The sequence below is a fragment of the Gymnoscopelus braueri genome, assembly GCF_963280865.1.
Source record: "Gymnoscopelus braueri genome assembly, chromosome: 7".
NCBI lineage: Eukaryota > Metazoa > Chordata > Actinopteri > Myctophiformes > Myctophidae > Gymnoscopelus > Gymnoscopelus braueri.
The window spans coordinates 54,758,430-54,781,551 of record NC_137608.1 but is presented as its reverse complement, the minus strand read 5'-3'; the positions used below and the strand labels follow the sequence as shown (position 1 = coordinate 54,781,551).

The following is a 23,122-nucleotide window of genomic DNA, read 5'->3' as shown; positions in this document are numbered from 1 at the left end:
CACTTTCTCCATTAACAGTCCGTACATCTACATAAACGTTCATATTTTTAATATAAAGTGTTTACCTCATGGTCATGGATGTTACAACTATGTACGGGTCCTTATAAGTACCCGTATCTCCAGTATTGTTCAATAAAAAGCATTTTAATCCGATCGGTGGCCATTTTCTCATCGAGTTATAATGTATCAGAGTGCAGTACACCTCCCAACCGATAGGTGCGCGTAGTTGAAAGCACATCGAGAAAATGGCCACCAATCGGATTAAAATGCTTTTTATTAAACAATACGTAAGATACGGGTACTTCTGAGGGCCCGTACATAATGTTAACATCCGTGGCCATGAGGTCAGCACTTTATATTGTAAATGTGAACGTTTATGTAGATGTACGGGTTGTAAATGGAGAAAGAGACAAAACCAGGTTGAAGTTCCTTCATGACTGTCATGATATGACTGTCATGTGTCAGAGTGATGTTATTTATGTTTATGTTATTATGTTTCAGTACTGGAGTACTTTTTACACCACCAAGCAGTGGTGATTTAGTGAGAGAAATAAGCATCCAGGACTATGAAAATAAGCTACTAATGTAGTTTATAGGCCACATGAGACATTTAAACCTACACACTGTATACATCTGCTATTTTAGAAACAAATGTTGAAATAAAATGTGTAATATTTGAAACATTGTAACAACACAAATGTAGTATATGGGGCTCCCTGGCACTAAACATGTTCAGATGGGGCAAGTACGTTTGAGTAGGAAGCAACTGTCTTTAGTTGCTATAAACAACACAAGATGTCTGGAATTTAAATATATTGTTATACATATTGTATAGCTATTGAGATATTTGGCATACATATTGAGATATGTGCATCACACAGCCCCAGAATAATGTAAAATAAAAACACAAGTGTTCAAATTAATTATTTTCTGTTTTACAATGGTGCCATACATAAATGGAGAAAATAGTGGATATACAAGCCCTATTTTTGCTATTTATTTATTTAACTGTTTAATGGTAATGGAGGAAAAGGTTATAAATAATGGTGATACTGATGTGTTTTTTCTGCTCTAGTAAAAGAAGCATCTTCATCTGTGTGCATCTGAGGAGCTCTGAGGAGGAGGAGGATGATGATGAGGATGATGAAGGGGCGCTCAGACTCCACTCCAGTGGGTTGTTCCTCAGACATCACCGGATCTCCAACCGGAGCCGTGGCACCGCCCACCTGGTGGCCACGCCCTTACCTTCACCTTCATCTCTGGAGATGTCCGGAGGTACAGTGTGTTATTGTTATTATATTGTTGTTGTTGTTGTTGTTTTTAGGACGAATACAAGAACACTCGCTCCCAAAACACACTCGTCCCGGGTCAAATCCGGTGACCTTGGAACGGTCGTCAGACTCGTCACCAAGTATTTCTAAACGTATTTGAAAACTTTAGTTACTAGTTACTTTGCAGAAATACATTATTATATTATAAAACATGCATTAACTACTTCAGCCCTATTTTATACTGTACCTAGGCTATTTGAAAATAGCAGATCTACAAGCTCACAACGCGTCGCGTCGCGACGCGTTGTCAGCTTGTAGATCTGCTATTTTCAAACATTTTAGTACTTTTACTTTGGGAACTTTAATTTTATTTTGATGCCAATACTTATGTACTTTTACTCAAGTAACATTTTGAACACAGGCCTTTTACTTGTAACAGAGTATTTTTATATTATGGTATTGCTACTTTTACTTCAGTAAAATATCTGAGTACTTCTTCCACCACTGACTATGTCTAAACCTAACCTTATTCCTAAACATAACCTCAGTAAAACTATGTCTAAACCTAACCTTATTCCTAAACATAACCTCAGTAAAACTATGTTTAAACCTAACCTTATTCCTAAACGTAACCTCAGTAAAACTATGTCTAAACCTAACCTTATTCCTAAACATAACCTCAGTAAAACTATGTCTAAACCTAACCTTATTCCTAACCTTAACCTCAGTAAAACTATGTCTAAACCTAACCTTATTCCTAACCTTAACCTCAGTAAAACTATGTCTAAACCTAACCTTATTCCTAAACATAACCTCAGTAAAACTATGTCTAAACCAAACCTTATTCCTAAACATAACGTCAGTAAAACTATGTCTAAACCTAACCTTATTCCTAAACATAACCTCAGTAAAACTATGTCTAAACCTAACCTTATTCCTAACCTTAACCTCAATAAAACTATGTCTAAACCTAACCTTATTCCTAAACGTAACCTCAGTAAAACTATGTCTAAACCTAACCTTATTCCTAAACGTAACCTCAGTAAAACTATGTCTAAACCTAACCTTATTCCTAAACGTAACCTCAGTAAAACTATGTCTAAACCTAACCTTATTCCTAAACGTAACCTCAGTAAAACTATGTCTAAACCTAACCTTATTCCTAACCTTAACCTCAGTAAAACTATGTCTAAACCTAACCTTATTCCTAAACGTAACCTCAGTAAAACTATGTCTAAACCTAACCTTATTCCTAAACATAACCTCAGTAAAACTATGTCTAAACCTAACCTTATTCCTAAACATAACCTCAGTAAAACTATGTCTAAACCTAACCTTATTCCTAAACGTAACCTATAAAACTATGTCTAAACCTAACCTTATTCCTAAACGTAACCTCAGTAAAACTATGTCTAAACCTAACCTTATTCCTAAACGTAACCTCAGTAAAACTATGTCTAAACCTAACCTTATTCCTAACCTTAACCTCAATAAAACTATGTCTAAACCTAACCTTATTCCTAAACGTAACTTATAAAACTATGTCTAAACCTAACCTTATTCCTAAACGTAACCTCAGTAAAACTATGTCTAAACCTAACCTTATTCCTAAACGTAACCTCAGTAAAACTATGTCTAAACCTAACCTTATTCCTAACCTTAACCTCAGTAAAAATTTGTGAAAATATTTGAATATTTGAATATATATTTTTAAAGGGAACATTTTTAACTTGAATCTTTGCTTCTGGGGGTCCATGGAACAACATATTTTGAAATGGGGGGTCTGAGGCCAAATACATATCATTTTGGGGGTCCTTGGGAACGAAACTACTAATCACCAGAAGTCTGAAGTGCATTCTATTCTAAAACAAGCAACTAAGAGTATACCTAGCGCTAAGGTAAAAGTGCAATATATCAGCTACCTACTTTCTCAAACAGATGAGACACATAGGAAAATCAAATGCACAAGAGCTAAAACAAATAAGTGTATCAAATAAACAAGATCCAATAAGACAAGAGCTCATACAAATAATTTAAGCTGTGTGTGGTCTCTTCATGGTATGACCTGATGAAGATGTATTGATAGGGGTGCACATAACTTTTTTGGTCTAGTTCTCAGATGAGCACCTGGAGATGTCACTTGGTGCGCGCCAAATAAATGGTAAATAAAAGGTCTGGTTCCGTTTTCTCAACGGGGGGGGGGGCGCCTGCGCACCAGTTATGTGCACCCCTGGGCATATTATTATGTCTAGTCGCTGATTAAAAAAAACATCGGTAAAGCACCGTGTGATAGAGAAGTATAAATCAAGATGAGTGCAGCCGCTCCTCCCCGGACCCTCTCACTCTCACACACACTAAACTCAAGTCACCAGGCTAAGGCACACACACACACACACACACACACACACACACACACACACACACACACACACACACACACACACACACACACACACACACACACACTCTCTCTCGCCTTGGATAGACTGGAATGCTCATTAATACTGTATCTCAAATATACTAACCTTTGTATGTGACCAAGCTGTTGCGTTTGTCATCTGGAATTGACCAAACTAAAATCCATGTGGGTTGCTATTAGATTAGTAGGATGTCATCATGTCTCTGTGGATATTTTCATGTAACATTAGGTTAATGATGGCTCGTTAAGTGCCTGTATGCGCATTTTTCACTTCAAAGATAATCAGCTGAAATTGAGGTAAAAGTTTGTGTGTGTGTGTGTGTGTGTGTGTGTGTGTGTGTGTGTGTGTGTGTGTGTGTGTGTGTGTGTGTGTGTGTGTGTGTGTGTGTGTGTGTGTGTGTGTGTGTGTGTGTGTGTGTGTGTGTGTGTGTGTGTGTGTGTGTGTGTGTGTGTGTGTGTGTGTGTGTGTGTGTGTGTGTGTGTATGCCTGGGCCATGTATATAAGCTGACCACGGCCTAACAATCGCTGGCATGACAAAAAGCAAAGCCAAACAACTTGCTAAATATTTCTCTGTTTCTGCTGTTCTAGGCAGTTTGTGTGTGTGGAGGAGTGAGTGCGTGCGTGCGTGCGTGCGTGCGTGTGTCCAACTGAACATTTTCTGTTGATATTCAAGTACTTCCCACTGTAGCCCCTCATGAAACTGACTTCTACTTCTCCAAAACCAAAAGGACAAATTTATTTTCCATCCGGAATGGCGGCAGGCCTAATATTATTATTGCATTTAGGCTGCGTGCAATAATGCAGCTGAAAGTCATTATATTGCCTTTTGGTAGGCTAGATATTTGTTTAAATCTCTTGTGTGAGATGTCTTTAGTCTGCAAAAATGTACCTGAAGCAAAAGGACATTCAAACTATGTACTGCATTTTTATATCGCATGCTTCCTAATATCGTGCAGGCTTACATATAACGCTATACATATAATTATAGGCTATACATTAATTATATACATAAACTATAAGATATCTGCAGGCTGTGAACAGAGACCTCAAGTCAATGTTGTTGTTGTTTACTATTTAACTATTTAGCAGGACAGTAGCAATATAAATAATAATCACATAACGTGCTGAACAACATGCTATCTAAATAACATTCTGTTTCTTTTGTGTGTGTGTGTGTGTGTGTGTGTGTGTGTGTGTGTGTGTGTGTGTGTGTGTGTGTGTGTGTGTGTGTGTGTGTGTGTGTGTGTGTGTGTGTGTGTGTGTGTGTGTGTGTGTGTGTGTGTGTGTGTGTGTGTGTGTGTGTGTGTGTGTGTGTGTAGTGAGCTGGACAGGCTGAGTGGTCTCGTAGGTCGTCCGTCAGAGTCTCATCCTCTTCATAACAGCGGCCTGTTGAGTCTGGACCCCGTTCAGGACAAGACCCCCCTCTACTCCCAGCTACTGCAGGCCTACAAGTGGTCCAACAAGGTAGACACACACACACACACACACACACACACACACACACACACACACACACACACACACACACACACACACACACACACACACACACACACACACACACACACACACACACACACTAGGGGTGCAACGGTTCAGCTAGCCCACGGTTTGGTTCAAACCTCGGTTTTTGGGTCACGTTTTCGGTTGGGTTTTGATACAGTATTTTCTGCCTTTTGTTATTTTCAAGGAAAAGAAAACAGGGGGTCCGGGACCCCTAGGGGGTCCTCAGAGCTACTATAGGGGGTCCTCAGAGCTACTATAGGGGGTCAGCCAAATGTTTGTGTGATAGAAACTTTTCTTTTTTTACATTAGCCACTTGAACCCTAGAATTCCTTTTTCTGAGGGGAACATTAGCTGAAAATAGCAGATCTACAAGCTCACAACGCCTCGCACTGCGAGGCGTTGTGAGCTTGTAGATCTGCTATTTTTGCAAAGAGGTATAGGTGTAGAGGGAAAAAAGAGCAAACCAAGTAAAAATATATAGTAATAATTTAATCTGAAACACAATATAGAGGGGGTCCCTGCTTCATCTCTTTCTCAGCTAGGGGGTCCTTGGCCTGAAAAACGTTGTAGACCCCTGCTATAGAGGACTCTGCTCTTGACCAAACAAAACATGAATGAATTGAAAAGTTAAAAGTGTCACATTCAGTTTCTTATTTATTTATATTGCAACATCACCCCATGGGGTCTCTGTGCACTTCACAACAGGTCATACAAAAAAAAGAAACATAGTAAAAAGTGCCCACACGCATGGTCAAACAATTACCATGTGGCAGTGCACGGCTCAGGCCGTGCACGGCTCAGGCAGTGCAGAAAAAAATTACAGATTTGGCTGAAAAAAAAAGAAAGGACAATTTGAACAATAGAGCACCGAAGTCTGACGTCATTTACACATCCTACCTGGGTCACGTTTTTTTTCCCCCCGTTCTGAATCCCCATAGACGTGTTTCATATCTCGTCAAATAAGAACTGTGTTCCAACAATAAACTAATGACCCGGCGGTTTTACTCTTACGGATATGAAGCATCAACTGACGGTGAGAAAACGATAATGTTACTTCAGCCGAATTAGTTACATTTTCTCCAGAAACAGACTGTATCAAATATAAGTGACTGACTATCATAAACGATACAGAGCCTCCCTGACAATATCGCAGAGACAGTTTGTTTATTTTTGGACCACAATTCTTACATAAGACTTACCTAAGATGACACAATGTTGTTCTCCATAGAGAAATTACTTTACGACCCAGTGGATGAACGAGTGACGTCAGGACTTCTGTACTCTATGTTAAAAAACACAGGGCAAGGAGAGGTGCCCTCCTGGAATAAAACTAGGGGAACCAGAATGCAGGGAAAAAAAGATGGGTTTTTAGCCTAGATTAAAAAATGCCCAAAGAGTCGGCATCTCTAACAGCTGTAGGGAGAGCCTTCCAGAGACAGGGGGCACCATGTGTGAATGCTCTGCCCCCAACTGTTCTATTATTATGTGCTGTGACTGTGACGAGACCAGCATCCTGGGAGCGTAGTGGACGTCCAGGGATATAAGGGTTTATTAGACTGGACATGTAGGATGGAGCAAGTCTATTTAAGGCTTTATAGGTACCTTGAAGTGGGCTCTGGCCTGTATCTGCAGCCAGTGTAGTGCTATGAGTGTTGGTGTGATGTGATCGTATTTCCTTGTTCTGGTTAGTATTCTATAGAGTACAGAAGTCCTGACGTTACTCGTTCATCCCCTGCGTTGCGGAAGTAATTTCTCTATGGAGAATAACATTGGTTCATCACTCATCATAGAATGGTCTTATATAAGAATTGTGGTCCAAAAATAAACAAACTGTCTCGAGCGATATTGTCAGTATCGTTTATGATATTCAGTCAATCATATTTGATTGACTGAAACTTTCTGGCGAAAATGTAACTAATTTGGCGGAAGTAACATTAGCGTTTTCTCACCGTCAGTTGATGCTTCATATCCGTAAGAGTCAATTTCGCCGGGATCATTTGTTTATTTTTGGAACACAGTTCTTATTTGACGCAATATTAAAGAGGTGGTGCCATGTTTTTGCACTTTTTCTGTTTTTCATGTGTCTATGAGGTTGATAGAACTTCATTAAGGCCCCCGCTGGTGGTTTTATGGTGTTTCATGACTTCTCTGACTATTTGGAGTTTTTTCCTGTAGGCTGAAACCTTGAGAGTCAAACGTGCCAATCCAAAAACAGCGACATACTGACGTAACAATGCCCATACCCACCCACCGCACCTCCCCTCATTATCATTGTCATTTATACTACAACCTTTTGTGGGCGGAGCTACCTCAAACACACGTGTGTGACCATGGCAGGTTGTTCTGTGCCTAAATGCTGTGTGACAGCTATCAAACAGTCGTTTCACACTTTGCCCATTGACACGGACAAACGTGATCAATGGCTTAATTTCATTTATAAAGACAGGAGTATTCCCTCAGCCCCCTCTACCAGGCTTCGGGTGTGTAGTTCCCATTTTGTTGATGACTGCTTCTGTGCTTCACCAACTTAGTGCAAGTCAATATGGGATTTGCAAACAGGAAAGTACTGAAGCCAGGTTATATTCCGACGATTGATCCTGGAGACACAGAAAGCAGCACCTCAGGAGCGTTACCGGTAAATTAAAACATCCGCCAGCCCCAATAAAATGATTTAGGAGCATGAATCGGTTTGACATAGCCTTGTGTCTGTGACCTCCCCCACCGTTTAGTTGTGGGATTTAGTTCAGCGTCAATAAGATCGCTTCTGAACATCGTATGGAAAATGTAACGGTAGTCGCGGTAACCTACAGTCGTCTGTTGTTACGACGGTGTGAAGAAATTAATGGATGGGTTGAAACAACCTTTTAAACCGGGGTTTTGTGCCGGTCTGCGACTCTGCGTTGAATTCAACGTGCAGAGACAGTGCTGGTCGTGAACGCGCATCGCCGTTTAACATGGCGTAGAGTTAGATCAGGGACGAGCCTCCATGTTAATTCAACGCAGGCTGCCAACAAACTAAGGTTTTAAACGGTTGTTTGAGCCCATCGATGCGTTGTTTCACGCCGTCGGAACAACAGACATATATAGGTTACGGCGCCTAGCTTTAGATTTTTCATACGATGTTCAGAAGGTAAAACATTTACATTAAATCGGCAGAACATACCGACGCGGGCGGGACCAACTCGAGTCATACAGTCTCAGCCAACGTTAGGGTCGCTAGAGCTAGTTCAGTTGGATTAGATACATAGCGTGATTGTTTGTCAATATAATAAAAAAGAGACGAATTATCTGTGCCTCTGCAAACAGAAGTGTATTATCAAGGTGGAAATGGCTCTGAATACATTATGAGAGCATCAGACGTTTTATATGCATATGCCTACTGTAATATACTGTATTTTATATTTCCATTTTGGGGATGTATGGAAAGAATGCATAGCCCATTTAAATGGGAATGTCAGGTTGAAGGAATACAAATGCATTGTAATGATAGTAAAATGTGTGCAGTGATGCTATAAATAATGTCACTGATGTAATGGATACCATAGTCATTGTAAGATAAAGTTCTACTTGGATCACAGGATATTGAACATCACCATGGCACATCTGTAAGAATGTATGACAACTGATGGTTCTGTTGAAAGGACAACTTTAGTTTTTTACAACCAAGGTTTATGTTTTAGATTGTAATTAAAGTAAATAAAAGATGTGTGTTAAATTTTTTTAATGTACTGCTTTCTATAGTTTTAGCAATTTTTGCGATCTTTTTTTACAGTGGGCGGAGGCATTCTGTCCGGTGGCTAAATATGTATTTTTTTACACAATAACCCGGCTTTTTCTTTATTATTATTTACAGTAACTCTTCTAGCCCCCAATAACTCACATCTGGCCATCAAAGACCACCATACCTTTTTTATTGTGTAAAAAAGGCATATTTAGCCACAGGACAGAATGCCCCCGCCCACTGTAAAAAAGATCGCGAAAATTGCTAAAACTATAGAAAGCAGTAAATGAAAAAGAAATAACACTCATCTTTTATTTACTTTAATTACAAGCTAAAATATAAACCTTGGTTGTAAAAAAAAACTAAGTTGTCCTTTAATTTAAGCCTTTTATTTATCCGTTGCACACATGAGCATTTGGGATTTGAGCAAAGGGTTGATGAGGCTTTCCGGTTATGGAGTAGTTCTTCTTCTTCCTCCTCATCTGAACCAGATTCAGGTTCAAACGTATGGCTGTATTTGTCCAATTTGTCCTCCTGCCATTTTGTAAACAAATGGGCAGAACCATGGGCAGTCCTTTAGTGATAAGGGGGAAGGACTAGGACAGGTGGGTGGTCTTATAGGAGGAGGCGGAGGGACTGGATTAGATGGGTGGTGCCAAGTGAAACCAGGTATACTTAATGAACTGGTGGGTGTGTCTACATAAAAACAACATTTTAACACTTACTGTACACTTCTTTTTTTTTTGAAAAAAATCCTTACATAATAATAATACCTTATGATCAGGTTTTAGGGTTGAAAAATATCATGGCACTCCATCTTTAAACACGTCTATGGGAATGGGGGGGGGGGGGGGACCGCGACCCAGGAAGAATGAGTAAATTACGTCAGACTTCAGTGCTCTATAGCTGTTGCATTTTGGATTAGTCTAAAGGCCATTTGTTGCTGTTGATGGTAAACCGGAGAAGAGGGCATTACAGTAATCTATTGTTGAAGTGATGAAAGCGTGGACCAGGGTTTCGGCATCGGGAAGAGAGAGTATTGGACACATTTTGGCTTTGTTGAAGAGAGAGTATTGGACACATTTTGGCTTTGTTGAAGAGAGAGTATTGGACACATTTTGTCTATGTTGTGCAGATGGAAGAAGGCAGATTTTGTGATGCTTTTAATATGGTGTGTGAAGGATAGGGATGGGTCAAAAACTACTCCTAAACTTCTGACTGTTGGTTTGTGGGTTATTGAACAGCCATCAAGGTTTAGAGCAGTGGTTTTCAACCTTTTTCATGCCAAGGACCCCTAAATTGATGTACATTTGGCCGCGGACCACCATCTGAAAATGTTTTGTTGCCAGGGACCCCCAGAAGCAAAGATTTGAGTTAAAAATGTTTGCTTAAAATATATATATATATATATATATATTCAAACACATGCACAAATGTACAAGATTTTTTTTTAAATAGCAGATCTACAAGCTCTTAGCGCGGCACTCAGTGCCGCGCTATGAGCTTGTATATCTGCTGATATGTAAAACATATCTTTTGTTTGTTTTTATAACTTGAGACATGAGTTTTTTGTATTGTCCCTGTCAAACATTAAAAAAAATAAAAAAAATATTTTCTTTTTTAAATATTCGAATATTAATTTTCGTATTCGAATATACATATTTTCGAATATTGGTTTGACAGCCCTATTCACATGGCATGTAGAGATGTACACATACCATTTTGTTCCTTCTTGACACCGATTCCGATAACTTGCGTATCGGTCCATACAGAGTACTGACCTGATACCAGTGTGTCATTTAAACATAATCTAGGACAGTGGCTCTCAAAGTGGGGGGCCTAGGGACCCTCAGGGTTCCTTGAGCTGGGTTCCAAATGGACCCTTACGTGGGTCTGTAACGGGTCCATTTGGTCCCATTTGTACACTCTCAGAGTAATGGGGGTCCCTGACATTTTGAGAAAGTTTGAGAACCACTGATCAAGGAACTGTTACATGTTACTGTACATGTTACTGTACGTGATACTGTACATGTTACTGTACATGTTACTGTACATGTTACTGTACATGCAGTGGTTATTTTAGTCCACAGCACGAACTCCATGTGTTCGTCACAGAAAAATAACTGATCTACAAGCTCTGTAGATGTGTATTTTTGGTACAGAACAGCAGGGTTCAAAGGTTAAGCATTAGTTGAGTTGAACTGATGTCAACGTCTTCAAACTGGTTTACCAGACACATGTCATACCAAATATAACCACTTGGTGTCACACTTGACTCAGGAATATAATAGAGGCATGAATAGGAACCAACAGAGAACCACATCATGATTTAACCCATTAAGACCAGGAACACATCTGTGTCATTTGTGGAACAACATATTTTGAGATGGGGGTCCGCTGCCAAATACATATTATTTTGATGAGATGGGGGTCCGCTGCCAAATACATATCATTTTGGGGTTCCTTGACATGAAAAAGTTTGAGAACCACTGATATTATAAATATCAACATGGACAAGATTATGACTATTATGAAAAAAAAATGTAATAATTGTGACGGCTCCTAATCAAGCACAGAGGTGAAAGTTTATATTTTAATACATTTGCAGCTCCAGTACCACGCTGGCCTCGCCTCCAGTTTGTTGAACCAGCAGTCACTCAAACGATCGGCCAATCAGATGGGAGCGTCGGCCAAGAGACGTCCCAAAGTCCAGCCCAGTACTCTGGTTCTGCCTCCTCAGTAAGTTCTGCTGTTTTTATGATTGATTGAATACTTTATTAACTCTTTCACTGCCAGACTTAAAAAAACCACTGCCAGCGATCTTTGGATTTTCTTACCTTTTCAAGTCGTCACAGAATATTTATCTCCAGTGTGATCCATCCTCTGATGGTTACTAATCACTGAGGGTTACACTGTGCTTCCCCTGATGGTTACTAATCACTGAGGGTTACACTGTGCTTCCCCTGATGGTTGCTAATCACTGAGGGTCACACTGTGCTTCCCCTGATGGTTGCTAATCACTGAGGGTTACACTGTGCTTCCCCTGATGGTTGCTAATCACTGAGGGTTACACTGTGCTTCCCCTGATGGTTGCTAATCACTGAGGGTTACACTGTGCTTCCGCCAAAAAAGAAAAAAATGTCATTGCGACCTCCTCTGTGTGTGTGTGTGTGTGTGTGTGTGTGTGTGTGTGTGTGTGTGTGTGTGTGTGTGTGTGTGTGTGTGTGTGTGTGCACTCTGACGCTCTAAGATTTGACCCTTGACCAAGAAGATGTTGAGTTAGGAGGTCAAATGTAAATCCTTTGTGTGAATATGGAACCTCAGCTTAAAAATATTAAAAGACTTATTGACTTTTACTACGCTGCCTTCTAATCCAGTCCTAATGTTCACTGATCAGAGTGCAAATTATTTCAGTTTGTTGATGTGACTATTGTCTTACCAGACCTGAACACTGTTTGTGCCACGTTTGGTGTGATCAGTGAACCAGATAGATAGATAGATAGATAGATAGTGTGTGTGCATGTGTGTGGAGAAGGCGTTGTTTCCTTTACCCATGATTGTTGTCTGCTGTGTCTGACATGTATGCCAACATTATTGTATGTAACAATGCTCTGCTTTACATGCACTTTGTAACTGGCTGTTTTCCTATTATCTGACTGCACTGGCAGTGTTTATATCCTTAGTACATTCTTGTACTTCTGTTTTTGTGGACATAAATAAATATTTTGTGTGTGTGTGTGTGTAGGTATGTGGATGACGTCATCTCTCGTATTGGAAGGATGTTTCCTGACATGACCATCGAACTGTTCAGACCCAACGGAACATCGGCTGTACTGCTGGTACGCGCACACACACACACACACACACACACACACACACACACACACACACACACACACACACACACACACACACACACACACACACACACACACACATTATAAGTAACTTTGGGCTTGTTTTTCTGTAAAGTTGCTAGTAAATATTGGTAGTTGTGGGTTGGTTTTTTTTGGGCTTGTTTCCTAATGTTGTTTAAACCAGTGGTTTTCAAACATTCTCATGTCAACGTGGGGTTGAAGTTCTCAGTCGCCTCGACTGATTTCAGTCATTTGGATTCTATATAAGCCAGCAGCATGTCTTCTATGGAAGCCAAAATAGCCGTTGATTGTTTACCTGTGATCTTAGTTTACTGAGACAATGCACTGTCTCTCTACATTCTATGTATGTGTTTACCTTGTTTGTTTGTAAGTCACTCTGGATAAAGAGTGTCTGATAAATGCATGCTGTTTCTCTGCCAGGTGACTCTGGGTAAGGTGTTGTAAAGTGTTGTAAAACTGTTTCTCTGCCAGGTGACTGGGTAAGGTGCTGTAAAGTGTTGTAAAGTGTTGCAAAATGTTTCTCTGCCAGGTGACTCTGGGTAAGGTGCTGTAAAGTGTTGTAAAGTGTTGCAAAATGATGTAAAACTGTTTCTCTGCCAGGTGACTCTGGGTAAGGTGCTGAAGGCCATCGTTGTGATGAGGTCGTTGTTCATCGACAGAACCATCGTCAGAGGATACAATGAAAACGTTTACTCTGATGATGGAAAGGTATCTGTCTGTCTGTCTGTCTGTCTGTCTGTCTGTCTGTCTGTCTGTCTGTCTGTCTGTCTGTCTGTCTGTCTGCCTCTCTGTCTGTCTGTCTGTCTGTCTGTCTGTCTGTCTGTCTGTCTGTCTGTCTGTCTGCCTCTCTGTCTGTCTGTCTGTCTGTGTGCCTATCTGTCTGTCTGTCTGTCTGTCTGTCTGTCTGTCTGTCTGTCTGTCTGTCTGTCTGTCTGTCTGCCTCTCTGTCTGTCAGCCTCTCTGTCTATCTGTCTGCCTCTCTGTCTGTCTGTCTGCCTCTCTGTCTGTCTGTCTGCCTCTCTGTCTGTCTGTCTGCCTGCCTGTCTGTCTGTCTGTCTGTCTGTCTGTCTGTCTGTCTGTCTGTCTGTCTGTCTGTCTGTCTGTCTGTCTGTCTGCCTCTCTGTCTGCCTCTCCGTCTGTCTGTCTGTCTGTCTGCCTCTCTCTCTGTCTGTCTGTCTGTCTGTCTGTCTGTCTGCCTCTCTGTCTGTCTGTCTGTCTGTCTGTCTGTCTGTCTGTCTGTCTGTCTGTCTGTCTGTCTGTCTGTCTGTCTGTCTGTCTGCCTCTCTGTCTGTCTGTCTGTCTGTCTGTCTGTCTGTCTGTCTGCCTCTCTGTCTGTCTGTCTGTCTGTCTGTCTGTCTGTCTGTCTGTCTGTCTGTCTGTCTGTCTGTCTGCCTGTAACCATAGCAACTGGCAGAGGTTATCTGATCTCCATGGTAACGTGTGCCTGCCTGTCTCTTCTCAGCTTGACATCTGGTCCAAATCTCAACATCTGGTGTTCCAGAAGGTACACACACACACACACACACACACACACACACACACACACACACACACACACACACACACACACACACACACACACACACACACACACACACACACACACACACACAATGAAAATCAGATCTACAAGCAAAACTAGAAAAAGTGCTCCTCGGAGCACAGGTCTCCGCCAGGTCAGGTAGCTTATTTTGGCCTCCTGGTGGCGCTATAATAGGCCAATGTGAAAAGGGTGCCATTTATTCCTAGGCCGTGCACGGCAATCGGACACTGAAGCATTTTGTTCTAAAAATGTGTTTTGCTAAATTTGACCTGCTGGTGGCGCTATAACAGGCCAATGTTAAAAGGGTGGCATTTGTTCCTCAACGTAGTGCAAATGTGCATTCAAAGTTTCACCGCAATCGGACGCTGCGTTCATGATTTGCGGCATTTTGTTCAAAACGGGCCACTTCTGCAAACATGACATGTCAATGTTAGCCAATCAGGATGGAATATGAAAAATCAAACAGATCCGTCTTGATCACATGACTATAGAGATCATGTGTACCGATTTGCGTGAAATTTGGATAAAATTTGAAGGCTTAATATCAAAAAATGTGTTTTACATAAGTCTGCCTCCTGGTGGCGCTATAAAAAGCAAATGTGAAAAATGCAGGGCAAAGGTTTTTCCTTGGCCTTTCCTTGGTTTTTCCTTGGCCTTTGTGCATACAAAGTTTTACACCGATTGGTGCAGTTATAGGTAAAAACACGAATCAGCCTGTTACAGCGCCACCATGAGGCTGATTTGAACATTTTCAAATGGCATTTCTTCCTCTGCCTAATGGGAATGTGTGTGCAGAATTTCACAGAAATTGCATGCTGTGTTCACGATTTGAGGCATTTTGTTCGAAACGGAGTACTCCTGCAAACTTTGAAAGCCAATTTTTGCCAATCAGGGTGGAATATGATACATCTGAAATGAGCTGTTTCTATTAATGACTATAGAGATACTGTGTACCGATTTGCAGGATTTTTGGCCAAAATCTGTAGGAGTACTGTCCAAAAATGTGTTAGCACAAATCGGCCTCCTGGTGGCGCTATAAAAGGCCCATGTGAAAAATTTGGAGCAGAGGTTCTGCTCTGGCATCCAGGGAGTGTGTGTGCACAGTTTTGCTGCGATCAAGTCAATGGTGCCAGAGATTAGCTGTACACAAAATGACAGAATGACGGACACACACACACACACACACACACACACGGACGGACGGACGGACGGACGGACGGACGGACGGACAGGGGGTAAAACATACTCTCTCGCCATGCCTTTCGGCCTGGCGGAGACAATAATATAAATGTTTTTGAGGTGAATGGTTCAGAATATGATCATCTCTCAGTGAAATGCGTTTGTGTTGTTGCTAGGTTACGGACCACGCTACCACAGCTCTCCTCCACTACCAGCTGCCCCAGATGCCTGATGTGGTGGTCCGCTCCTTCATGGTGGGTTATCAATACTGTTATCAATACTACTGATCAGTTATCATTCATTCTGATGTGGTGGTCCGCTCCTTCATGGTGGGTTATCAATACTGTTATCAATACTACTGATCAGTTATCATTCATTCTGATGTGGTGGTCCGCTCCTTCATGGTGGGTTATCAATACTGTTATCAATACTGTTATCAATACTGCTATCAATAGTGTTATCAATAGTGTTATCAATAGTGTTATCAATAGTGTTATCAATAGTATCAATAGTGTTATCAATAGTGTTATCAATAGTGTTATCAATAGTATCAATAGTGTTATCAATAGTGTTATCAATAGTGTTATCAATAGTGTTATCAATACTGCTATCAATAGTGTTATCAATACTGCTATCAATAGTGTTATCAATAGTGTTATCAATAGTGTCATCAATAGTGTCATCAATAGTGTCATCAATAGTGTCATCAATAGTGTCATCAATAGTGTCATCAATAGTGCTGATGTGATGATGATGACAGTGTGACGTGTTGTGAACATGTAGAGAACTTTAACTCATATGTAATATTGTGTATATGTTGTGTGTTAGACGTGGCTGAGGTCGTACATCAAGTTGTTCCAGGGCTCCTGTCAGCGCTGTGGGCGTTTCCTTCAGGATGGACTTCCTCCAACATGGAGAGACTTTAGGACCCTGGAGGCTTTCCATGAGACCTGCCGCATGTAGACTGACTGTTTCTTTACTGACTGTTTCTTTACTGACTGTTTATCTACTGACTGTTTCTTTACTGACTGACTGTTTATCTACTGACTGTTTCTTTACTGACTGTTTCTTTACTGACTGTTATCTACTGACTGTTGCTTTACTGACTGGATGACTCACTGGAGACAGACAGACAGACAGACAGACAGACAGACAGACAGACAGTGAAGATCCAATCAATCACCAAATTACTCTGTTGAATTTAGCTCTGTTTTGTTTACATACATTTTATATGAATAAAGTTTGTTTTGAATGTCAAGCTGATAAAAAGGTTCAAGTGTTTTGTAAGAGAGGAGAGGAGAGGGGAGGGGAGGGGAGGGGAGGGGAGGAGAGGGGAGGGGAGGGGAGGGGAGGAGAGGAGAGGAGAGGAGAGGGGAGGGGAGGGGAGGGGAGGGGATGAGAGGAGAGGAGAGGGGAGAGGACCAACACACTGGCCCTCATTTATCAACGTGGTGCAGACCAAATAATGGGCGTATGGCGAGATCACAGCAACTTTCAGCATTTATCAATATATCCTGACTTTCATTTCAGCGTACCGCACGCTCAGATCTCACGTCAGGTCGGAGGCAGTTGTTGACTTTGGCTGAACCCGTTTGTTCCATTGTAGACATGTGGATCAGCATTGTCTCACCATCTGACAGGCATCTGAACACATGTATCCACTCCAACATGTATAATCTAACACACTAATAAATAATCCCTGTGGAAATATAACATTTTATAAACTCATTTAAACAAACTGCTTTAACAGTCATTCAGATAAGATTGCAGATCTGGCTGCATTGGCTATTTGAAAATGGCAGATCTACAAGCTCACAACGCGTCGCATCGCCAGGCGTTGTGAAGCCTACATGACTGCTTTATTTTAGTGTAACTCGAACACACACTGCTCGGTATGGGTTAAATAAATGAATATACAAACGTATTCCATTCATGGCCAGTGTTTCCCCTAGCCAGAAGCTGAAGGTGTGGGGCAGGACTGCACAAAATGTTCTCAAAATGCATATTTATGCTCAAACACGAAGTCTTACATCTTATATAGTACATGTGCACAGTAATAATCTGTATAGTTTACATATGAATTGTCTCCAGATTTAGGAAAATATACTGCCTGAGAGCATTTGAGCATTATATCAATGCATTTTTGTATTTATTTTTTACAGAAAAAATCATACTGTAGCGGTCTGATTTAAGGGCTGGTGGCCCACCACTGCTTAATGCATTCAGGGGAAACACTGATGGCGATGTGATTGGTATCATAATCTGTCATTCATGTAGGCTACTAGCCTACTTACATGAAAGACAGTTCGGCTTGCAAGTAGTTAGGTTTGTGTGTGTGTGTGTGTGTGTGTGTGTGTGTGTGTGTGTGTGTGTGTGTGTGTGTGTGTGTGTGTGTGTGTGTGTGTGTGTGTGTGTGTGACTTGACAGGCAGCCAGGCGGGCGGGAGAAACCATTTCTTATTGGCTTAACAATGTTTGGTCGTATTCTGGTTCTTCATGTCGTAAAATCGGGGCGTTTCGGGGATATTTGAAGGCGTGTTATTTAAATGACGCTCGGTTTCAGCCATCAGATTTATCAAAGCTCCGACCAAATGTACACTAGGATTGGCTGTATAGGATCGCTTGATAAATGTCACGGCGAAATATAGGCAAAAATATAAGCCGTTTTTTACACTCCATTGATAAATGAGGGCCACTGTCTTCAAATATAAGAATACAAGTTTAATGGGAATATAACAACGTTTCGGTCTATTAGAGCCAGTGGTTCTCAACCTGTGGGCCAGGTCCTCAGATGACAGTGAAGTGACAATTTAAGGACTTTTAAGACATTTTGAATACCTCCAAAAAGAGGAGAAAGAAAACGAAAAAGACCATTAATGCATCAAAAGCAATCGACAAACTATACTATAACAAGACATGAGTAGTCATGTATACCACCTTGCTTTCAGACCCCCCCCCCCCCCCGGTCTAAAGTCGGCGAAAATGTTCTCTGTCTGTCTGCCTACAACACAGAGGAGGTGTAAAGTAACTAAGTACATTGACTCAAGTACTGTATAAGCGGGCGTCTGTTGTCCATCAACAACACAGCCGGCGATAGGAAATAGGAAAACGCCGTTCGCGTAAAGTAACTAAGTACATTGACTCAAGTACTTTTCTTTAATTTTGTCCTATATATTACTATTACTCTGTGCCACGGTGATTCGAACCGACGGCAGGCGTGTGTAGTAGGCATAGAGGCAAGTACCCCTAGAGGCGAGAGGCGTGTCTAATACCATAGCTTGGGACGACGACACCGCCCGTTCAGAGTATGGGAAAGTGGGAAAGTATCCCCATTGGCTTAAAGGACAGCCAATGATTGAAAACATGTCGCGAATATGTCGAACACATGGATGACTAGTAGGTCAGTCTCTTCTAAGACCAGCATGCTTTGCAAGCTGGTAAAAACTGGTCATTGGCCAAATTGTCAAATAATAAAGGAAAGGCAAAAATTATGAAAACAGATGATCTACAACGCAAGTCGTTGTGTGCTTGTAGATCTGCTATTTTCACAATATGTAGGCCTATCTGTTCAACCCAAAATGTAATGCCTCAACTCCTATATTCTAAGTGATTATCAGGGTGGGGGGGGGGGGGTCCCCAGTTCAAATATGATTATTTGTGGGGGGGTCCCCAGTTCAAATATGATTATTTGTGGGGGGGTCCCCAGTTCTTTTTTGCTTCATCATAGAATAGTATCAAAAGTGAAATTAGCAGATCTACAAGCTCACCAGCTTGTGAGTTTGGAATTTAATTTTAGGAATTAGTTCCTGGAACCAAAGCCATCCAGGCTCCTGGTGAATCATGACCATAAGACATTTGATTCTGTGTCAAAAAATATATAATTATAATATATTATATACGATATTTAATAAATACCCTTTTTTGACAGAATCAAATGCTTTATGGTCATGATTCACCAGCAGCCTGGATGGCTTGGTTCCAGGCTTAAAATAGTTTATATAAATATGTTCTGAAATCTCTAATGGGTTTTCTATATGTGGCACCACAAAAAGGCCCTAACTGGTATGCCCTAAAGTGGCCTACAAAAACACAAGTAATACAAAAAAATATATTAAATAATAATCTATTGTCCCTTACGAGTTGTAATCCTTACGTAAGGGTTCATTTATTCTCCATAGCATGATGGTGTAACTTGCCAAAAAGAACAGATCTACAAAAACCAGCAGCGTTGCGTTGTTAGTTTGTAGATACACGCGTCACGTGTTGTTCTGTGTCTCTACCAGTGGTGGAAAAAGTAAGTAAAAGTATCAATACCACAATGAAGAAATACTCTGTTACAAGTAAAAGTCTATTGTTCAACATTTACCTGAGTAAAAGGTCTTTACACAGCGGGGGTGACGCGACACGAATAAACGACCCGAAAATGCGACGCGTCTGTCACCTTATTGCTGGCCTTCTACAGGGCGCCACCATTGCCTCTCACAGGGGGCGCCGTTGAGTTTTTCTCTGTGTGATGCTTCATTCAATATCTGTTCACCTCTTCCCTAGTAGGCTACTGCAGGTGTAAATCAGTGTGTTGCCAGATTTTTCAAAAGAAACAAGCGGCCATGTCTATGAAAACAAGCCCAAAAGAAGCAACAAGGCTCAGTTTTACCACATTGCTATTTGAAAATATCAGATCAACAAGCTCACAATGTGTCACATCACAACATGTTGTGAGCTTGTAGTTCTGCCATTTTCAAAAAATATTGGGGAAAAAAGTAAAATATTTTGAATATTTTTGAAACATTTTAACACAAATATTGTATGGGGATCCCTGGCACCACATATTTTCAGATGTGGGTCTGCAACTCTGCGGACAAATATGTGAAAAATGTGACTGATCCGTCTTGATCACTTGACTAAAGAGATAATATGTACCGATTTGCGTGATGTTTGGACAACATTTGTAGGAGTAATATTTTTTTTAAACATTTTGCGCAACCTCCTGCTTACTATAATAGGGCAATGTTAAAAGGGTGGCATTTGTTCCTCAACGTAGTGCAAATGTGCGTGCAACGTTTTACCGCAATCGGACACTGCGTTCATGATTTGCTGCATTTTGTTCAAAACTGGCCACTCCTGCAAACTTTAGATCTTAGCCAATCAGGATGGAATATGAAAAATCTAACGGATCCATCTTGATCACATGACTATAAAGATCATGTGTATTCTGAAGGAGTAATATCCAAAAGTTGGTTTTACAATGATCTTGAACGCTGCCTTCAGGTAGGACATGGAAAGGACACATGGTTCAGCACACCTGGGGAAAAACACATTTGGTGAATGTGGAGGTTGGCTTCTCTTGTATTTTCTCTTAAAAGACAGTTAAGATAAAATGCTGTATGAGTGAAATTTAAGAAAACATGAGGCCAAAATATGTTTCTTATTCCTTTATTAATATTGTGACATTCCATTCAAACCAAGCAAATTAAAGCCAAAATCTAACATCTGAACTTCAAACCATTCATGATCAGGGGTGCAGATCCCAGGGGGGAAGGAGGGGACATGTCTGACATGTTCCTCCAATAAACTGTTTTAAATAAATGATATAATTTAAAATCTATATTTAATAGAAGCTGATTCCACTTTTGAAATCATTCTCACATACAGTAAACACAATACTTTGTGAAGGTTTTGTTTTTGCCACCCGTGTGTCCTGATCATCAACAACTGACACATAAATGAATCCACAAGCTTCATCATCACTTGTCCACAGAGCTGTTAACTAGTTTAATGAGTGAAGTTCAGCCAATATGAACGGATAGAAACACAACAGTGGAGCTGAAAAACGGAAAGATAAATAATACTGACCAAGGAATATCTAAACTGTCTGAATTAGACACATATTGTGTGTGTGTGTGTGTGTGTGTGTGTGTGTGTGTGTGTAGTGCTGTGTTGTCTGTTTTAACTCATCAACATTAAATCAGATAAACAGACAAACCTAAATGTTGTAAATATCATTAACTCAGTGTGTCCTGTCAGACCCCCTGCTGTGCAGAGGTCATCTGACTGTTTAGTTTAGATTTATCAAATCATTTGAATTCAAATACATTTATTGGACTATTTATGTTTAGTTATGCTGCAGGACCACATTGTAAACAAGTGTTTCATTAAGCTTTAATGTGTTATCCTGGGTTTAAGTTTAAGTTGTTGCTCGTACATCTTTTACCAAAATCAAATCTCAAATGATTTTAATTAATGTGAAAGAATCAATGTTTGTAAAACCTGCAGTTAAACATGGAGGCATGTCCATGTGTTTGTAGTTAAATCATGTGATGTCAACCTCTAATGGATTATTTACATCATAACATTATAGTTTGTTTCATGCATTGAACATGGATTTGGTATTTTGGTTTTTATACCAAATGTCAGACAAACTGTAATCATTGTGAACATTATTAGTTAGTTTAAAATCCTAGTGTTAACTCTATGTTGGGGATGTTATTGATGAGAAGATTCCTTGTTTGTGGTTCCCTCCTAAGTTGTAATGAGATCTGCTCCCCTGCTCATGATTACATATAAATCATTACTTAATATACATGATTGCATGTCATCAGTGTTTCATATTCATTTCCTAGACTGTGGCGGACCGACATTGTCTAATTTGGTTGGACGAGGGTCCACCCATCACCTCAGACCACCCTAGAGGGTCCAGGTCCACCCATCACCTCAGACCACCCTAGAGGGTCCAGGTCCACCCATCACAGGGAAACTGTGATGTATAATGATCATAACACATTAATTATCACACATTATAAATGATTACATAATAAATGACTTATGGTCAATTATACAATTTTCACAAACATGGCTGACTGACTTCCATTCAGATGGATATTAATATTAATGTTATGAAGAACTCTGATTGTGTGTTTGATCATCCTCCTATAATTCCACAAACCTCTGAGAGCAAAAACCTCTGAGAGCAAAAATGTGTGCCCGGTTCTTCTCACTGCCTGGAGCAAAATGTATCTGATTTTGCACACAGCCATTGCCCATTACCATCTGAACACAACTGCAAAGCCCTTTTTTAATTTCAACAAATCTCAGCTTATTATTAGCGTTTATGTGTCAAACAATGGGAGATCACACTGCACAGGGTTGCCACGTTTCGCGCGAGAAACAAGCAGCAAGGTCTATGAAAACAAGCCCAAACGAAGCGCAACCTACAAGCAACAAGGTCAACGAAAAGAAGGCCACACGAAGCTCCTTCACACATATACATTGCCTCTTGGAAAACAGCAGATCTACAAGCTCACAACGCGTCCCCACACCCACCTGCACTTTCACAACCAACGCCAAAAACACACTACCACCAATATTCGCCCTAAACCGCTTACAATAGGCGAACATGGCAACACCAACGTCTGCCCTCTGCCAGGGAGCCACAACAGGGCGCGCGACAGGACGTGCAATAACCCCACGTTTGCAACTACTTTCGCCTGCGCACTTCACCGGGTATGGTCTAGTTTATTTAATGTTTCAATATAATTTATTACACGGCTTGGTTGAATGCTTGATTCTGATTGGTCACTCACTGAATTCAGCGGTCTTCTTTTGATT

General features: G+C 40.7%; 2 protein-coding genes across 4 annotated transcripts in view; one reads left to right on the top strand and one right to left on the bottom strand.

Moving 5' to 3' along the window:
• LOC308088266 (mediator of RNA polymerase II transcription subunit 27-like) overlaps positions 1-16,539 on the top strand; it is a gene marked incomplete at its 5' end in the record, with an annotated part of 16,858 nt that extends 319 nt beyond the window's left edge. The window contains 9 exons of the mRNA XM_080432667.1: positions 1,076-1,280; positions 4,722-4,741; positions 5,011-5,155; positions 11,527-11,657; positions 12,664-12,757; positions 13,397-13,504; positions 14,259-14,300; positions 15,695-15,772; positions 16,347-16,539. Of these exons, the coding sequence (XP_080288793.1) occupies positions 1,076-1,280; positions 4,722-4,741; positions 5,011-5,155; positions 11,527-11,657; positions 12,664-12,757; positions 13,397-13,504; positions 14,259-14,300; positions 15,695-15,772; positions 16,347-16,481 (958 nt within the window). The 3' untranslated portion in view covers positions 16,482-16,539. The remainder of the gene's footprint in view (positions 1-1,075; positions 1,281-4,721; positions 4,742-5,010; positions 5,156-11,526; positions 11,658-12,663; positions 12,758-13,396; positions 13,505-14,258; positions 14,301-15,694; positions 15,773-16,346) is intronic.
• LOC308088127 (H-2 class II histocompatibility antigen, E-S beta chain-like) overlaps positions 1-23,122 on the bottom strand; it is a 124,289-nt gene that overhangs the window by 32,361 nt on the left and 68,806 nt on the right. The gene's annotated exons all lie outside the window — the stretch shown is intronic.